Raw genomic sequence first — 18,718 nt, 5'->3', positions numbered from 1 at the left:
GAAAGAAATAGGAAGGAAGGTAGAGATTAGGAAAGGGAGATCTAGACAGATAATTATAGAAAAAGACAAATGGAATGGGAGAAGTGGACCCTTTAATACCCTCTGAAACGCATGCTATCACCCTTCTGGGCCTTATCTCTAAACCTCTGAAGAGGTTATGCCCTAACATGGTGGAGAAAGCCTGTGCGTGTCTAAGCTGCTGTAATCTGAGTTCAGGGACATACTTGGATACTCCAATCAGAACTCAACTTGGAAGTAAAGTTTTACAGAAATTTTAAACTTTGTTATCAAATTTATCTAGAACAAGCTTGTTTGGTACATTTATGTTATTAAAATTGACATGTCAGATGTGTTGAAAAGTTATTGTCATGGAAATGAATAAAATGCCACTTACCAAGAATAGAAGAACTATCAGAATATGGATAACCTGGGTGCTCCTGAGCCTGCCCTGGTAGTAGGCCACTGGAAGGAATGTCTGGAGTCCCTCCATTTAAAATCTACAAACAAAAGTGAAGTTTTCACATCACCAGCAATTTCAGTCAGTATATGCTTACCAAGGACCATGCTGAAAAAAAGCTTCAAATGGCTGCAGTTTCCTATTGGATGATTTTAAATTGTTTAAAATGGTCGAAGGAAAAAAAAACTCTCCCCAAAACTTTTCTCTTCATTAGATTCCACCCACACAGGCGATTTAAAGGCTGAATAAAATCCCTAGAGCATTCAGTTACCTTGGATCATGCTGCTCACATGTTTCTTTTAGGGCCAAGGACTAAACTTCACTGAGCCCAGCTGGGCAGTTCCCCGGTAAGGGAGTAAAACTTACAGCAACAGATGTTGCTGAAGAAGAAATAAGAGCTCGTTAAACTGGGAAGAGGCACAGCTCTGAGGAATCACAAATGAAAACGAAGGACTAGAAGTAAATCTCTCCTCACCAGTTAACTACAGGTCCCGCCTCCAATAACCAGTGGTTTAAGTTCTTAAGGCCCTGAAAGCATTATTACTCCTCAGTAGCAGAATTCTCATTCTGTCTGCCCCCCCCCCCCCGCCCACCGCTTCCTTCCCCACTGATTCTCCTGGGAGAAGTATTTGAATGCAGGTGAGGGAAACTGGCAGCTCCTCGAATTTCAGGAGAGTCGGTGATTTCAGGCCTTGCTAGTAGGTGGCATTACAACTTCCTTATCTCTGCAGTTCAAATATTTGGTCTGGTGACCCCTTTATACAATTTAAAAAATGAGGACTTCAAAGAACTTTTGTTTATGTGGGTTATATTTATCAATGTTTAGTATATTTAAAGTTAAAAATGATAAATTCTTAAAATAATAAACCCATTACTTGTTAACATGAATACCATCTTAATGAAAAATAACTTTTCCAAAATAACAAAAAATTAGTGGTGTCGTTGATTTACATTTTTTAAAAAATCCAGTATCTGCCTTAGTAGAATTTGACAGGATTCTCATATGCTTCATTTAGTCTGTTTAGATGTGTTGTTTGATTATAGTATATAAAGGAAATCTGGTCTCCTAGTTATATAGGTGGAAAAGGAAAGTGTATTTTAATAGTTTTTTTTTCAAATAGTTGTGGAATTAATCTTTGATATTACATCAAAACTCAGTGGAAGTTTCTCAAAAGATTAGCTGCAATGTAGAATCTGAAACCACATCAATGAAGTTTTTGTACTCCGGTTAAAATCCATTGGCATATCCATCTTACGATGGATCTTTTAACTCTGCATGATTGTAAAACACCTTGCACTGGGCGCACTCTCTGTCCCGCGAGCATGCCTGCACCTTTTCCAACCCCTTTCCATTCTCCCAGTGGTGGGCATCTCCTAAATTCTAAGGGGCCCCATGAGACTGCAACCAGGGGAGTGATGGACATTGGCATCTTCCCAGGCTTAAGCCCTGAACCTGTCTCCAATGTTCCCCTTTCTCTGACTTCCAGTGAGCTGACAGCAGTCCCTCCTGTTGCTTCTATCCTAAGCCTCTCCTTGTTTCACTGCCCCCAGCATTAATAAATGTACTCTCAAAATAAAAAATAAAATAACCTTGAGTTATTGGTCATTTGGAAAATACCGGTTCACTGTTACGCAAATCTTTCAAATGCTGACACATTGACACATTTCATTGTACAACATCAAAACATCCTAATTGTTAATAATACCTAAATCCACCCTAGCCGATTTGGCTTAGTGGATAGAGCGTTGGCCCTCAGATTGAAGGGTCTCTGGTTCGATTCCAGTCAAGGGCTGCACATACCTGGGTTGCAAGCTCAACTCCGGGGCACGTGTGGAGGCAATCAATCAATGTGTCTCGAATCGATGTTTTTCTCTCTGTGTGTCTCTTCCCCTCCCCTCCACTCTGTGTAAAAATTAATGGAAAAATGTTCCAGGGAGAGGTGGTGGAGGAGGGATTAACAAAAATAAATAAACGCCTAAATCAGAAATATCTTTTAAATAGGTTCTTATTGATTTTTAGAGAGAGAGGGAGAGAGAAACATCAATAATAAGAGAGAATCATTGATCAGCTGCTTCCTGCAGGCTCCCTACTGGGGATCAAACCTGTGACTCTGCATGTGCCCTGACTGGGAATTGAACTGCGATCTCCTAGTTCATAGGTCGATGCTCAACCATTGAGCCACACCGTCTGGGCAGAAATATTTTTTAAGTTTTAGAAAGCTATTGAGCTCAAAGTAGCAGATACGTTTTCTGAAAATTCTAATTTTTGCTTGAAAGCTGTAATTTTATCATTGGCAACAAATACTGTCAGTTGTTTTCCTTGAAGTCACAGGTTCACTTCATCATTTTCAAGGAAAATGTATGCATATACCTAGGTCTGAACAGCCATAGTTTACAATAGGAAACATAAGTGTTCCGTGAAGAAAGCTGTTCGTGCAGCTCAGAACTCACACGGTCAAAGGGGCTTTTCCTGAGACGGCTATGAGCAGCACAGGTGCTGCATGTGTACTTCCTACTGTGTCCCAGTGCCAAAAAAATTTACTCCAGGGTTTTATAAAAGCAGTTATTTTTACTGCTTCATTAGGGCATTCTTAAATGAAAATGTCTTTAAAATTTTTATTGCTTTTTTCATTTCGAGTATATGGCAGTGAGAAAATACGACTACTGCTAGTGCAGTTTGGTGTCCCTGCCCTCATTTTTGCAAAGGCACCAACAGTTTTACCCAACATTGCTTTTGTACTATTTGTTCACATATCAACACAGTGAGAAAAAATAATCTTTCAGCCTTATTATGAAAAGAGTTCAGACCTTGCAGAGCCCTGAAAAGATCTACAAAAAACGTGAAGTTTTCACATCACAGATGACACATAAGGACTGGATGCTTTGTGCGGACCTATTGCCTCTGGAGCCCGGACTCGCCTGGAAACAGGCTCACTTAGCCTCCCCTTCAGCTGAACCCGACTAAAACAACTGGCAAGCTAAACGGCTCATTTTCAGACCTGCCAAATCTGAAAGTGGGAGGGCTGGAAGCATTGTGGCTCTGGTGTACCGGTTACTGCTGCTGTCATTTTTAACTCTATCTTGTTTAGGTGCTCGTATGAGTTCTGTTGAGGACTCAAAATACATTCAGAATTTCTTCTCATACCCACTTGTATAAGCTCAAAGAAAAAGGACTTTTTTTTTTTTTCCAGAAATGCTTTAAAAATACTTGGGGCTTTGTGATGCTGAACATGCTCTTTCATCTCTGGCAGTTACTGGTGTAAAAAGGAATCAGAAATCAGGGACCCCAAGATAGTTTGGAACCAGACTTATTAAAAAATGCTGGGCTGTATCTTTCACACTGGGGAGCCTCGATGTTACCTATAAAGTTGTGAGGATAAGATGAAAGAATGTACTGGAGCATTATACTGGATTGATACAGTGGGATTCCTGGTAGTACCAGGAAGGCAAGTGCCTAAAAGTTCAACTGAGAAGTAGAGGAGGGGAACTGGCCTATAAAGAGGGGATCCCATATGGAGGAAGGACCCAGGAGTGCAACAGAACTGCCAGGAGCACAGCTGCAGTCCAGACTTCATCTCATCAACGCTATTTCTATGTTAGCAAAGGCTAGGCACATTCACATATCTATAATAACAAAAGTGTAACATGCTAATTAGAGCAGCCGTCCCTCCGGATGAAGCCGGGGCTGCGAGGAAAGCCGGTGCCAGCAGCTGGGGGAAGGGAGGCCTACTCTTGTACGAATTTCATGCATCAGCCCTCGGTCCTCTATTTTATATATAATAGAAGTAAAGTTGCACTGGTAAAAGATACATGACATTGGTGGCCTTTTGAGGGGTGGGAGGAGGTGGGGAGTAAGATCCTTTCAGGGCTCTGCAAGGTCCAGAAGATTCATAGAAGTGAAGCTGCCCTGGTAGAAGACACAGGAGTCCTGACTTTCCCTCTTCTCACCAGTAGCCCTGCCCCATCCCACTGGTGGCACCACAGCTCCTGCTACCTGAGCCTTGGAGGAGCCCAGTTTTAAAATCCCACATCCTGCTTCTGCTATAGTTGGTGCTTTATTAGTCCCATCTATGTAAATTACTAATATTCTTTCTGCATGTGTTCTGGAAGATAGGGGAAGACTGTCTAAAGATGCTGGCTGGCCCTTGAGTCAGCCTAACATTATTAACATCAGACACCATAAACGGATTTATGATTTACAATGAACATGGACCTAGACTTGGGAATTCTCTGACAAAGATGAAACAGATGAGCGGTTTCTAAGCCTATTTACAGTGTAGCCCTCTAGCTAGCTTTGTGAGGGGGCGACTGATGAACTGCGTGCACCCATGCTGCCATGCCACAGGAAACCCAGGCGGCGGATCTCCAAGCCCTGCAACTGCAAAGGCATGGCTTGCCTTCTGGAGCCCTGCTGGTAGCTTCACTGTTTCCGATCCCTGCACTAGACACTAATGGTGGTTTCGCCCTTGAAAACTGGCAGGGAATTGGATAGTTCTCTGTGTGTGGTACTCACTAATCCTTCCCTCATGGGAGCTCTTGAATTGCTCCCTTAATGCAATGGACTGATAACTCCCCACTCCTTAGAATAAGCTCTCTGCTTTCCCCACTCACAGGCAATTAATCCTTTAAGGATGCCAGCAAGCCACACTAGCTCCACCAGTATGCTTTGTACCTAGCCTCACAATCGTGCATTTACTCAAGGAGGAAAGATGTTTCAGCAACCACAACTGTAATTGTATACTCTCACCCCAACATTTCAGAACCTGGGCAAGAGGCTCTCTAGATTAAGAAGGGGCTTACCTTCTTGCCTCCTGGGGAAGAGGCATCAGGGGGAGGTGTACTTGTGATGTTCAGTGGGCTGGAGCCACAGCTGGAAGGAGAGGACCCTCTTATCCTGTCAGAGAAAAGAGGAGTTAATTACATTGCCTTTCCGTTTTATAGAGAGGGAGGGAGGGTGTGTGTGTGTGTGTGTGTAAGATGAAGGATGAATTGGCAAACTTTTTCTGTAAAGGGCCAGAGAGTAACTACTTTAGGCTCTCTAAGTCACAGTTACTCAACTCTGCCATTGTAGCTTGAAACAGCCATAGATCATTTGTAAATGAATGGGTGTAGCTGTATTCCAAAAAAACTTTACATAAAAAAACAGGCAAACTTGGCCAATATGGCTCAGTGGTTGAGCATCGACCTATGAACCAGGAGGTCATGGTTTGATTCCCGGTCAGGGCACATGCCCAGGTTGTCGTCTTGATCCCCAGTAGGTGGTGTGCAGGTGGCAGCTGATCAATGATTCTCTCTCATCATTGATGTTTCTATCTCTCCCTTCCTCTCTGAAATCAATAAAAAATATATTTTAAAAAGTTAAATTTAAAAAAGCAGTTGATAAGCTGGATTTATCCCATAGACACCTAGTCTAGGATGCAGACCCTGGAGTCAAGCATCTCACTGACAAAGCCCTTGGATTATGGTTTGGAATTCAGGGTGGAATTTCAAGTAAGTGGCCAGTTTTGTTTCCTTACAAAACCCAGATCAAGAGCAGGAGGGAACTTTAGGAGTTCAGTCTCTATCTTTGATACCATGAACTAAACCCATAGCAATGATTTATCTTCTTCCCTGCAAACACTGTTCAGCCAATGAATACTCTTGGGACACGGAGGTGCCAGGATGCTCAGCCACACCTAGAAAGTAGCTCTGCAGTAGTAGTGGTCATCTTCTAAGGCAGTGGTTCTCAACCTTCCTAATGCCGCGACCCTTTAATACAGTTCCTCATGTTGTGGTGACCCCCAATGTCATTGTTACAAATTGAACATAATTAAAGCACAGTGATTAATCACAAAAACAATATGTAATTATATATGTGTTTTCCGATGGTCTTAGGCGACCCCTGTGAAAGGGTCGTTAGCCCCCCAAAGGGGTCGCGACCCACAGGTTGAGAACAACTGTTCTAAGGCAATAGAGAAATGATGGTTCTTCCAGGCCCTTCTCAGCGAGTGTATTTCTCAGCATAGGTTTACAGGGGGGAAGACTTAGAACCATAAACCCACATACACTTGGCAGCTGCAGGACCTCAGGAAAGTGGGCACGGCCTGGTGCTGAAGCTGGAGTTGAGGCAGAGTATGGTGGCAGCTGCGTGGCCACCAGGCTCCTAACTCCTCATAGATGAATGCGGCTTTTGGGCCCTCAGGGACCACTCTCCACTGCCCAGCAGCCTTTTGGCACTTGGCCTGCACTGCCTAGTTCTGTGGATCTGTGAGTGAAAAAGTTTTCTCTCTCCTAGATCATAAGCTTCTCAAAGGATAAATCTATATGGACCTTTAGGACACACAGAGGCCTACTAATAGCTTACTGCAAAGTGCTGACTGTCTCCACCTTTTCTTACCTCTCCCTGTGAAACCACTTTTTCCCAGGTTCCCCATCTTGGAATTGCCTTTTCATTGTTTCTTGTTTCATCTTCAGTATCTAGTCCTTATATTATTCATTTCTCTTTTGGAGAGCATCACCACTGTAGGATGGGCCTTGTTCCTGGGTTATCAAGCATGCTCACCTTCCTCTCCTCCCATTTCACCTGACTTCCACAGTGCTTACCAACACCTGTTCAGCATCCCATAATGAACAGGTGTTATCATTTTCCAATGTAAACTACTCAGCATCACTTCTTAGTGATATTAGAAATTTCCTATCAGAGCCCTGTGGCCCCTTTTTACAAAGAGACTGCCCAATTAGGTGGCCAGATTCCTGACCCTGAATATGCCACTCATGTGCCCACCCAGCATGTGCCTGTCTTTTCTAGAAGCAATGCCTACCTTCATCACAAACCCAAGCTTCAACCAAGTTCAACATCTCTCTTGCCTGCTCCAGACCATGTGCTTTCCCTTTTCTCTATTATAAAAAAAACAGGCTTCTCAGAGACTGTGAGATCATCAGGGTCAAGGGCTGGTTTACCCTGTTCTTGGATGGTCTCAGCCAAGCACAGGGTATGCAGTGGCTGATGGCAACCTGGTCATCGCTGACCCCACATCTCCCTCCTGAAGTGTCATCCTTCATTCCTGTTGGGTTGGAACAGAACAGCTACCCGCTGGGTCAGAGCCCCACTAGAGCCAACTGGAACACAGAGCCAGCCCCATTCACCTGCAAATCCAGTGGCAGCAAGAATTAGCGGTCATTTTTCCTTTTCCTATGATTATGTCCCATAACGGTTGCAGGACCTGGTTTCCAACTCTCCATTCCCCAACTTCAGGTGGACTCATAATAACTACTTCCTTCTCAATGACTGCTCTTAGAGACTTAGACTTAAGTAACAATTCTGAGCCCTCTCTTTCAGTTTCTGCACCAGGAACTGTCCTGAGTTTCCTCACGATCCCACAGCAATCCCTGGAGATAGATATGCCTCCCTTCCACGGCCTAAGTCAACAGAGACCAAGAAGCTAAGTGAATCTCCTGAGCACCACCAAGTACCAGTACAGCAGTGATTCTCAACCGGGTGCCCCAAGAATTTTTAAGACATGCGATACCTATTTAGTCAGACCACTTTTTCAAATAAAAAAATGACAGTCAACACAACAATAGCTGTCCAGTGTGAATGAATCAAAATTATACCAATTTTTTTTGTTAGATTGGCAAAAAATATATTGTGGTGTGCTGCTGAATTTTAGTCATTAGTTATGTATTCCATGAGAAGAAAAAGGTGGAAAATTGCTGAAGTAGAGGTCCAGGACTCACACCCGGGTAAACTTCCCCGTCACTCCTATGAAGAAGTCCTGCCCGAGGAAGCTTCCATCAGGAGCTGAAGGGCCTGGTCTCCACTACACCCAGGCAGTTTTGTGATCGGAGAAGCTAATGCTTTGAAAACTAGATCTCGGCTCTCCTGCAGTCCTGGGGTGCCAGTGTTTCCCGTCCTCACTGGGAAGCACCCTGAGCCATACACCAAGTCACTAGCGAGTGGAGCCTCCCACCGAGTTCCCTTTAGCTCTGGGCTGTTTGGGTTTAGCCTCTTTATTTAAGGCAGGATTTCTCAGTCTCAGCACTATTGACAGTTTGGACTAGAAATTTTTTTGTTGGGGGTGGGGTGGGGGAGAGGCAGTTCTGTGTACTGTAGGTTATAACTATATACATCCAATGATGAAGGATGTTCAGGAAGCAGCACCCTGGCCTCAATCCAGGGATGTTTAGTAGCAACCTCCCACCTATTTGTGACAACCAACTATGTCTCCAGAGATTATAAAACATCCTCTGGGGGTGGTGGGGGGTGAGAATGCTCTGGGTTGAGAACCACCAGTTTAAGGGAACAATTAGAAGATGCTACTTGCCTGTGGATTTCCATGATTTCCTCAGCAATCATTCGACCTATTTTTCCTGCCCCAGCCCTGGTTCCCCCTGGAATCCCTGGGACAGTTGGGTGGGTCCTCTTCGGGCCACCTACAACAAAGGAATCAGAGAGTGAGACGGGAAACCGAGGGAGAAACACTACTGTACGTTAACTTACAATCAGTTCATCCCATGATGCACTTGAAGTTCAACCTGAGGGCTGTGCTTAGGGCTTATGGTTAGAACCATAGCTTGGCAGGAAAAGGCTCAGGTTTCCTTCCAGGTTCAGAGGCAAAGCACTGAAGAACCCAATTCCCCTCCCGGCTCAGCACACCCTCACCGAATGCACCGTGCTGCACAGATAAGGCAGCTCCCTGCCCTCGAGGCTCACAGCCTCTGGGGTGGCAGGCAAGATGAACAGTGGCAAAGTGGGACAAGTTTGACAAGTAGGCATGAGGCACCCAACTCATCCTGGCCAGGGGCAGCTTCCTGAAGATTTCAACCCTGAGCCGAGTCTTGAGAGAGGGAGCATACATTAGCTCGGCAGAGAGGCAGGGAGGGGGAAGCATTCCAGGCACAGCAACCAGTAGATGCAAGGGTACGAGGAGGACAACACTTGGGAGACCACTCCAAGAGATTCATCGTGAATGAGGATGAAGCAGTGATGGAGGCAACGGGGGAGGTGGGTACCAATCAGACCGTGAAGGGCCTTGGATGCCAGACTAACGGATTTGGACAGATGCACAAAGGAATCGGGAGCACCAACGGACCCTACACAGAAAGGCAAGGACTTAGATTTGGTTGTTAGTCAGCTGCATGGAGGATGAACTGCAGCGGAGGATGGGGGCAGGCAGAGTGAGACGGGTTAGGAAGTTACCAGGCACAGGTGAGAGGGTGAAGGAGTGGCTGTGGTGATGAGAGGTTTGAGACAGAAGAGGCAGGTCCCATGTTCAGACAGAAGGGGAGAGCAGGAGATAAGGTTTCTGGCTTAAGCAACCCGAGGGGCTTGGGGAGAATTGGTTGGGATGTGCTGACTTCCTGGTGCCCTTGGACTCTGGGTGGTCCTTTCCAGGAGGCAGTGGAGAGACAGACCTGGAGCTCAGCGGGGCCTGGATGCAGGTCACCCATAGAGGGGGTCCTGCAGAGCACGTGCAAGTGCCCACAGAGGATGTGGCAAATGCGGAGAGCAGGGGGCAAGGCCGTCCTGGGAGGGAGCCCCGGGGCACAGCACCCCCCTCCCACACAGGGGCCGGTGACAGTCATGAAAGAGCACATCAGTCGCATCAGCATGAGGCAGGAGAAGCAGGAGAGGAGCCAGACTTTGCTATTTCAAGAGCTTCCAGGACCCAGCAGCCTCCGGAAAGACAAAACCAAGTTTCTGGTATTCCAGGCTCAGAGAGAAGGTGAGAAGACTGTGTCCTTCGTGCTCATCCTCGCAAGGGCTCCCTTGTTTCACAGAACAGGGTGGCTGGGGACCCCAGATACGAGAGCCTTTTGTTCACGAGCAGCTTCTCAGGGGCGAGCCCGATGCCCTGGGCAATAGTTACCTTCTCCAGGGGGCAGCATGCCGTCCATGCTGTGGGGAGACACTGTGAGCTGCGGGAAGCCTGGGTCCCTGCCTTCCAGGACGCTGGCTCTGTGAACATCCCAGCAAGAGGGAAACGTGAGTCAGGCCTGCTCAGACCATGCACCTTTCACCTTGGCCAAGATGTCCGGTGTCCACTCTGGACCTGGACAGGCCAGAAAATGAAGTGTCTGTCTGAGTGAGTGGCCCAAAGGTCTCCTCGCTGAGCGGTAACACGATGGATGGCATCCTGGCCTTTGGCCTCACTGCCTGGGGGCCCTTCTGATCAGTGATGACTGCAGCAGCCCCTGCCCCAGCTGCGGGCCTGCTCCCTACCAGCCTGCACTGCACCTGCCCTAGCCCCTCGCTCAGCCTGAACCACAGGTGGGGGTTTGGACACCACAGGGAGGGAGATGTGGGGAGCGGCCCGGCCAGAGCGAAGGTCTCTCCCTTCCCTGCTTCTCTAGCAGGTGGCATTCCAGCTGCAATGCTCAAGCCACCAGCCTGGTGGGCACCCCCTCAGCCAAGGCCAGTCTGAGCTGATGCCCATGGGAGCCTTCCTTGGACTGCCAGCCCTTCCCTCAGAGATGCCCTGGGAGCCCCGGGTGAAGGGCCTGCACAATTCAGAGGTTGGCTGCTTTTACTGGAAGGAGGTGGTATGGGTTCCTGGAGCAATACCATAGGCCTTGGGCCTGCACAGTGTGAGCACTAAGCTTGTCCCTTGTTAACAACCCTTTTGGCTTCTGCAAACCTGAGCCTTCACAGGGTATTAGCAGTTGGCACTAAAGGATGTGATCCTGGCTGTGGCTGCACCCCTTTCCCTGGTAAGGAGCCCAGGGCATTTCGTTTTGAAGCAAAGAAACTTCTGACATAGGAGAAACACTTACAAAACAACAGTGTTGGTTGAGACAATGTATTCTACTTCCTTGGTCCAAGGGTTCATGAAACTGAACCATCGACTCCGCAGTGTGATGAAAGAACCATCTTTGATTTTAAACTTATAGCAATTAGTTGTAATCTTTTCTCTTGTCTGTAAAACTGCAAATGCAAAGAAACCATGAACATTGTTATTTCCTCAGGTCAGGGTATGCACCAAATCCTAACGCATCAAATCCTAACGCATCGGGCTCCAATGCCACCTCTCCAGTAAGCCAAGGTCGTTTCTAAGGGGCTGACTCAGAGCCTTGCGATTCAGTTGTGAGTCTGTCCCCGTTTCCCAGTGTATGAGATGATGGCTCCAGGAAATGCCTGGCTGCATTGCAGACATCGGCCAGAATCAGTGGTGACGTGGACACCAGCTAATGAGAAGGCGCGGTGCAAAGGGACCGTGTTCTTCTCATCTCAAATCCCGAGGCAGTAAAGCACTTTTAGGACATCTTCATCCAGAGAAATCACTCACCTATTCGAACCTATTCTTTTATGTAACAAACACAAAACGAGCACCTTTCATGTGCCAGGCCTGAAGATAGGAGACGGACTATGACCCTTGCCCGCAGGAGAGCAATGAGGCAGCTATGCAGGAGGAGGAGACTGGGGCCTTGAGGGATGAACAGAAGTTTGACAAAGGGCAGAATGCAGCAGTGCCCAGTTGTGACAGGGCCAGGGAGGCGGCAGGGGACAGTGAGATGGTCGGCGCGGCTGCGCACAGGCCTGGGCAGGCAAGGATGGGGGGTGAAGCTGAGGGGGTAGGTCGGGGCCAGGTGGTGGAGGGCCTTGAATGCCTATCAAAGGCATTTGGCCTTGAGTGTAGAGGCGAGTTTTAAGCAGAAATGGGACACTGTCAGGCTTGGTCTACCACAGAAATGGGTTAACTGTGGACAGAAGAGGGACTGGGAGCAGAAGGGAGGCCTGTCAGCAGGCTCTCGCAATTAAAAGGCGGACACAAGGGCCCGAACCAGGACAGTGGAGGTGGCAAAAGGGTCCTTGGTGGACATTCACGTCTGAGGTGAATGAACCGATCTGGTAAACGATAACGTAAAGGAAGGGTCAATACGGGTTTCTCTCTGAGGAGGCTGCATACATGGCCGTGCCATTAACGAAGAGGAAAAGACAGGCAGCAGTGCAGGGTTTATGGAAAAGAGAATTAGAACTGTTGGGCCGCACCAAATCTTCAGGGGTCCAGGTGGATCCTGTGAATAAGGGACGCCCTCTGGAAATCAGCCGGACCTCTGTCCAGAAACGGCTGGGCAGGCAGGGCTGGGTTCTGTAGGGGATGAACAGGGCCGGGCCACCAGCCTCCTCTCCTCACAGATTCTTGGCCTCAAGACCCCTGGGCTGGCTGACACTGCAGCCCTGGGGCAGATTTCCCAGAAGAACGTGTGGACCAGTGCAGAAGCGGGGGCATATAAACTTAACGTCCTCTGTGCAGCCGGCTTACCTTGCCTGTGACATTCTGCGAGATGGCCTATGTCATCTTGGTGAAAATATTCATAACATGATGTGCCTAGAAGTTCTTGTGGTAAATATGCCAAAATAGCTGTTGCCCTGGAAGGGAATATTAAAATTAAAAAAAGCCAGGCAATTACTCTGTGGAGATTTTATTTATATGTACATATATGTACATATACATGACACATGTATGTATGCATGTATATACGACAGAGTCAGCCCTCTGAAAATCACCCGGCTTTGGCCTTGTTCTCATATATATATGTATTTCATGCAACTGAATTACACTCAAGTTACAAAAACTGAGGGAAAGAAAGCAAAGAAGCCTTTCAAAGGGGTTGTTATAACAAGTAATCAGGTTTTGGGAGGTTTAAAAATGGTAACTATATTAGATAAAAATGTGGTAGAAATCTACACCCCAGTGCAAAACTTATCCATTTTACTGCCAACGTTTTATCAGGAAAACCAAACACCAGAAGGTCCAGCAGCAGGAGCCATCAGGACCTTGAAAATGTCTTCTTTCCCCGCACGGAGTGACTTTGCAGGAGCCTGAAAATGACTAGCCTGCGGATATTCTTAAGAGGCAGCAGAGGGCAGTGGGAAACCTGGGACCGCTGGGCCTGCAGCCCAGGTCTACTACCAACGAGTGCAAGTCTTGGAGGAAGCCAGGCTCCAGGCTGGGCCTCAGTCCTCCTCCATAAACGATGAGACGGACAATTAGTGCTGTCCACCAGAACCTTCTGTGATGATGGGAATGTTCCATACCTGAGCCAACAGCCACATGTGGCTACTGAGTACTTGAAATGTGGCTAGTGAGCCTGAGGAGTTTAATTTTAATTGATTAAATTAAAACTTGAGTAGTCACATGAGATTACCAATAGCCTCAGGACTACTCTTTTCCAAGTCCTAGTTCCCGAATTCCCATCACAGGAGTGGTCCGGGAACATCCCACATGTGCTGTGCCTATGGGTTCTCTGGCCACGGGCATCCACCTACTTAACTAGCTCCACACGCCAAGAATGAGAGGAAATCTCTGCATTTACGATGACATTCTTATGGATCTCAGATTTTAGCAGCGACCACATCACTTCCTCTCGCTTTATTCTTAGGAAAGCAAGCTCGTTGCCCCATTGTCTCTGCTTTACTCGGGGTTGAACTCCCCATTATCATTCAAGAGTAACATGCAGGCGCTCACCTCTGGTCTACAAAAACAAACTTCCCGTCGATGGCATGCCGAGAAACATATTCCATAGACTTCACCCTGATTTCCCCGTTCACCGGTTGTGGAACCACATGAGAATGCAGCCGTCCTATCGCGACAAGGCAGCTGAGATTACACCCCTCATTGTCCGGCTCGTTGTCTTCATCCAGCCCCATCTTTGTGGGCGGCCAGCTTTTCAAATAGCCGGTGCTGTGGATTGTGCAGAAGCTTTTTCGATCTGCTAGAAAGCAAAGTCCACGGTTAGTGGCAGTTGGCTTTAGGGGACGGAAAGGAAGACTGAAAATTAACTATCATCAGTGTCATGTGTGTTTAGTCGAGCTGGTTAAACCAAGGGAGAGGTATGAGTCTACCTGGGGAAAGGAAGGCTGCCCAGAAACACAATGTGGAGGCAGATCAAGAAGGATGGGCTCTGGCTCAGGGACGAGGATGTGCAAAGGCTGAGGATGTGCAAAGGCTGAGGATGTGCAAAGGCTGAGGATGTGCAAAGGCTGAGGATGTGCAAAGACTGAGGATGTGCAAAGGCTGAGGATGTGCAAAGGCTGAGGATGTGGAAAGGCTGAGGATGTGCAAAGGCTGAGGATGTGCAACAGCACAGAGCATATCCGGTATAAGAAACAGCACGGAGCTCTGTGTGGTTCCGTGAAAGGGAGGGGCTGGGGGTGCAGTTGGAAAGGCAGGTGGGGCCTTGGATTCTTTGCTAACAATTGTGCTGGTCTTTTCTGTTAGGAAATGAAGATCTCCCAATGGGATTTAAGTGGAGAAACAGCAAAACCAAGTCAGGGTTTGGAGGCTCTAGAATAGCCATGGGCAAACTACGGCCCTTCGGCCCGTTTGAAATGAATAAAACAAAAAAAAAAAAAGACCGTACCCTTTTATGTAATGATGTTTACTTTGAATTTATATTAGTTCACACAAACACTCCATCCATACTTTTGTTCAGGCCCTCCAGTCCAGTTTAAGAACCCATTGTGGCCCCCGAGTCAAAAAGTTTGCCCACCCCTGCTCTAGAAGCAGAGTGACAGGTGAACTGGAAGAGAACAGGAGGAGGAGAATCGCAGCGAGAGGCGAGGGCTGCGCTGGGCAGTGCCCTGAGGAGGCGGCAGGGGAGGATGTGGGAGAAACTGCTGAGAATTCCTGGGATTTGGTATGATTATCCAAGTATTTGGCATGAAAGAAAGCAAATGAAGATAACTTGATTTCACTTTGGGACATAGTAAGTGTGGAGCACCTTGGGTTTCAACCATAAAATCCTTGGAGTATGTAGCAAGCATCAGGTCTGTGCTAGTGACTGGGAACTGTAGAAACCAAATCCTGTTAAGGATTTAACTTTTCTTCAAGAGCAATGGGAACAGCCAAGGATTTGAAGTAGGGAACTGATCAGATTTGCATTTTAAAAAGGTCTTTCAGGCTGCTGTGTGGAGAGATGGAAGGTGTGTGGGGTCTACTTTACAAAGACAGGGGGGAGCTGAGTGCAGCCTGGATCTAGGGATAGTGGTGAACGTGGAGGTGGATAAACAGTTCAGATACCTTCTGTAGAAGGAATTCACTGTGGCAGGGCTTTGTGACTGGGGTGGGGGTGAAACGGGGTGAGGGTGCCTCTTGGGTGTCTAGTATGTGCAACTAGGTGGATGGCGGTTTACATTTCGCGGTATTATTAGTTTTTTGCTGCTATTTATATCAAGGAGAAGCTCAGGTGGTTACTTTTACATCTATCATGTTTAGAGATGCCCTTGAGATATTTAAGCGGTAGATTTAATAAGCAGTTAATTTATGAATCTGGAGTTCAAAAGAGAAGTCTAGGCTAGAAATATAAACTTGGCAGTTATTGACATATAAATGATATTGAAAGCTAAGGGATCACTTCTGGATGGAGCAGATACAGAAAAGAGAAGGTGGCCCCAGACAGGTGAGGAGCCCGCAGCAGGAACCAGGAAGAGAGGCTGGAGTGGCTGAGGGTGGGGAGACGAGAATGGGGTTTCATGGGATCTGAGGAAGAGAACACTTTAAGATGGCAGAAAAATGAAAAGTGACCTTTGCATTCAACATGAAGGTAACTGATGAATTCAGCAAGAATAGTTTTGATGGACGGGCGGGTTGCTCAAGAGGCAGTTAGAATTGTGGATGGGAGTATCTTTCCCAACCAATGACAACAAGCAGAATGTAAGCAGAGGAAGCCTTCCCACGACTCTGTCGCCCTGAAAGCCCATCAGGGCTTCCAGCTCTCCCTGCTCCGCGTCTCCCACGTGGTAGGTAGCGGGCAGTAGGGTCCTGGCTGCAGTCCTGGGACTTGCTGCTCTGGCCAGCAGGGAGACACTGAGCCAGTGCCCTGCTGAGCGCACCCGTGTAGAAGCGAGAATCACCTGGGACAGGAGGTGGCAGAACTGTGAAATGGTTACCTTTTTTCTTTGAGCAGGTGGAGGGGAACTCCTTGTCTTCAACCTTTACTGAAGGCCTGTTACACTTCATCCTACAGAAGAAAGAACGCCGTGCTCCAGAACATAACCGAGATGGCCCAGGGGTTATATCTGTTTTAACTGGGAGTCCAGCTGAAAATCAATACACAAAACGTGATAAACTGAGAGCAGTGTTGTCTGTCAGGAGGGGAGTGTGACCTTGAAGAAAGCCTTTTCTTTCCTGCCTCCCTGCTTACAGCAGTGACATGAGAATAACATTTCCCCTCAGGTTAGGCCTTAAAAGATGCCATACGGGTAAGTGTGTGGTCTGGCAATGTTTCTAGTCCCGTGGAATGCAGCCCCTGGAGGAATGGACAGGGTGCTCTGGGGGATAAAGAGAAACAGCACAGGGTTCCTGTCCAGCAGGAGCTCAGGGCTGAGAAGGGGAAATGGAAGTTCATCATGAAAACACAGGGTGATGTACAATTAGTGCCAAGCGAATGGCAGACACAGCCTGTGCTTCCCAGGGGAGAAGAACATAGGCTGGGCCTTGATGGGCAAGATTTGGATGCTGAAGTGGACAGGATGAAGCAGAATACTCTTAACCTCTCAGTCCAGACCCCTGGACCCCACTTAGGTCTGTGCTGTCCAGTTCAGCAGCCGCCAGCTCATGTAGCTGCTGCACATCTGAAGCACAGGCAGGCTGGCGGGGTGTGCTGTGCGAATCCACACAGGATTTCAAAGACTTAGTACTAAAAAAGGCAAACGATCTCATTTTGGATTTATTGGGTTAGATAAAATATAGTGTTACAATTAGTTTTACATTTTTTACTATTTTTGATCGCAAATGTGACTCATATTTGTGGTCTGCATTTATGTTTCCATTGGACTGTGCTGTGTTAAACCAACTGAATTGGAGTCTTGGGGGTGGGGGCAGCGTGACTGTGACCTTGACAGAAACACAGGCTACTTATTACTGCAGAAGCTGCTGCTGCAGATCCTGTTGGGGCAATGCATGCCCACTGACCACCACGGGGGTCAGGGCCAAGGCTACTGCCCAGGACTCCTCCTGGTCTCACCTCCCGCAACCTCCTTCCCACACTGCCGCCTCTGATCTTCCCAGAATGCCAGTCCGAGCCTGTCCCACCTGGTCAGAGCCCCTCCCTGTGTCCCCACCATGGAGAGGCCTTCGTATCCCAGCCCTCCCCTGCCCATGCATGGTTTTTTCCAGCAGCATCAAGTAGCCGCATGGCAGGCGCCACACCTCTGCACCCACCCACAAATCATTTCCTCGGCTCTCTTCCTCTCTTTCTCACCCGGCAAACATTAATTCATCTTTTCAAACCCACTGCAGTTGTCACCTACGCGGTGATGCCTGTCCCGGCGCCCACATGAGAATTAATCATCCGCTCTCTGCCTGGCACCACTTCTGTGGCTGCACCTATTATGCAGGGAGCTGTCTGACTCCTTGTCTCCAGGACTATCTGGTAAGAACCTCAAAGGTAGGGGCCAAACACCATTCATCTTTTTCTCCTCAGGTCGCCAAAATGTTGCAAGGGCCAGACTATAAAGGATACGTCACAGAAATCGCATTGTACTTTTAGGAAGAAGAGGAGTGCCTTAATGAAAAGGATAGTTTAAAGGAGATTCCTCTGGTGGTATTTCCCTCCAGGGATTAAAACAGGAAGCTTGGAAGCAGGAAACTGGGTAGGCCATGACTGCACTGGGCCAAGATGTGCCGGGAACTGTCCCATATGCTTTATGTATATTAATGTGTTTAATCCTCGCAATAACTCAAAGACAAAGGTACTATTTTGCAGATAAGGAGGCTGAGGCACAGAGAGGGTAAGTAACTTGCTCAAGGCCAATGGTGGAACCAGGATGTGAGCATGACAATCTGACTCCAGAGCCCACATTCTTAACTGCTGTAGTGCACAGCTTCCCCTGGGTCTAAAGGAGAAGAGAACTACAGACCCTCACACAGGAGGCAGGAGAGGATGCAGGAACAGGAAGCTGGGGGAGTGTGCACAGTGGTTCCACTGCTGCAAGAAGGAAGCCAGGAAGGGGAGCCAATCTAAGGAGGAGCCACTGTAGTCAAAGAAAACTAGCTATATTTCATTTCAAGTTTTCTTACTTTTGTGAGGCTGCATGTATACAACTCAGATAAACAGAGATGGTTATTTTTGGGGAGAAACAAATCAACCTGGTGTGAGACCTTTAAACTTAGGGGCATATATAACTGATTCTGAATTCCTAGGGGAATTTCCGGATTCTTAAAAAAAAAAAAAGAAGACTGAAAATCAGTCTGGCCCGGTGTGCTCAGTGGTTGAGTGTCGACTTATGAACCAGGAGGTCACGGTTCAATTCCCAGTCAAGGCCCGGGTTGCAGGCTT

At 47.5% G+C, this 18,718-nt stretch overlaps 1 protein-coding gene across 9 annotated transcripts in view; it reads right to left on the bottom strand.

Annotated features, from left to right (window-relative positions):
- ARNTL (aryl hydrocarbon receptor nuclear translocator like) overlaps positions 1-18,718 on the bottom strand; it is a 72,861-nt gene that overhangs the window by 1,219 nt on the left and 52,924 nt on the right. For 6 of the 9 annotated variants that reach the window (XM_015570109.1, XM_006773181.2, XM_006773184.2 and 3 more), the window contains 8 exons: positions 16,329-16,478; positions 13,906-14,152; positions 12,700-12,806; positions 11,210-11,360; positions 10,306-10,394; positions 8,761-8,869; positions 5,258-5,351; positions 395-497 (listed from right to left, as the gene is read on the bottom strand). In XM_015570109.1, coding sequence (XP_015425595.1) covers positions 395-497; positions 5,258-5,351; positions 8,761-8,869; positions 10,306-10,394; positions 11,210-11,360; positions 12,700-12,806; positions 13,906-14,152; positions 16,329-16,478 — 1,050 coding nt within the window. The remainder of the gene's footprint in view (positions 1-394; positions 498-5,257; positions 5,352-8,760; positions 8,870-10,305; positions 10,395-11,209; positions 11,361-12,699; positions 12,807-13,905; positions 14,153-16,328; positions 16,479-18,718) is intronic. The other 3 variants (XM_006773183.2, XM_006773185.2, XM_015570110.1) reach the window with 2 other exon arrangements.

This window comes from Myotis davidii, unplaced genomic scaffold, assembly GCF_000327345.1.
Source record: "Myotis davidii unplaced genomic scaffold, ASM32734v1 scaffold946, whole genome shotgun sequence".
NCBI classification, from domain to species: Eukaryota; Metazoa; Chordata; class Mammalia; order Chiroptera; family Vespertilionidae; genus Myotis; species Myotis davidii.
Note: the sequence above shows the minus strand (reverse complement) of the source record. Positions and strands in the feature narration are given on the sequence as shown.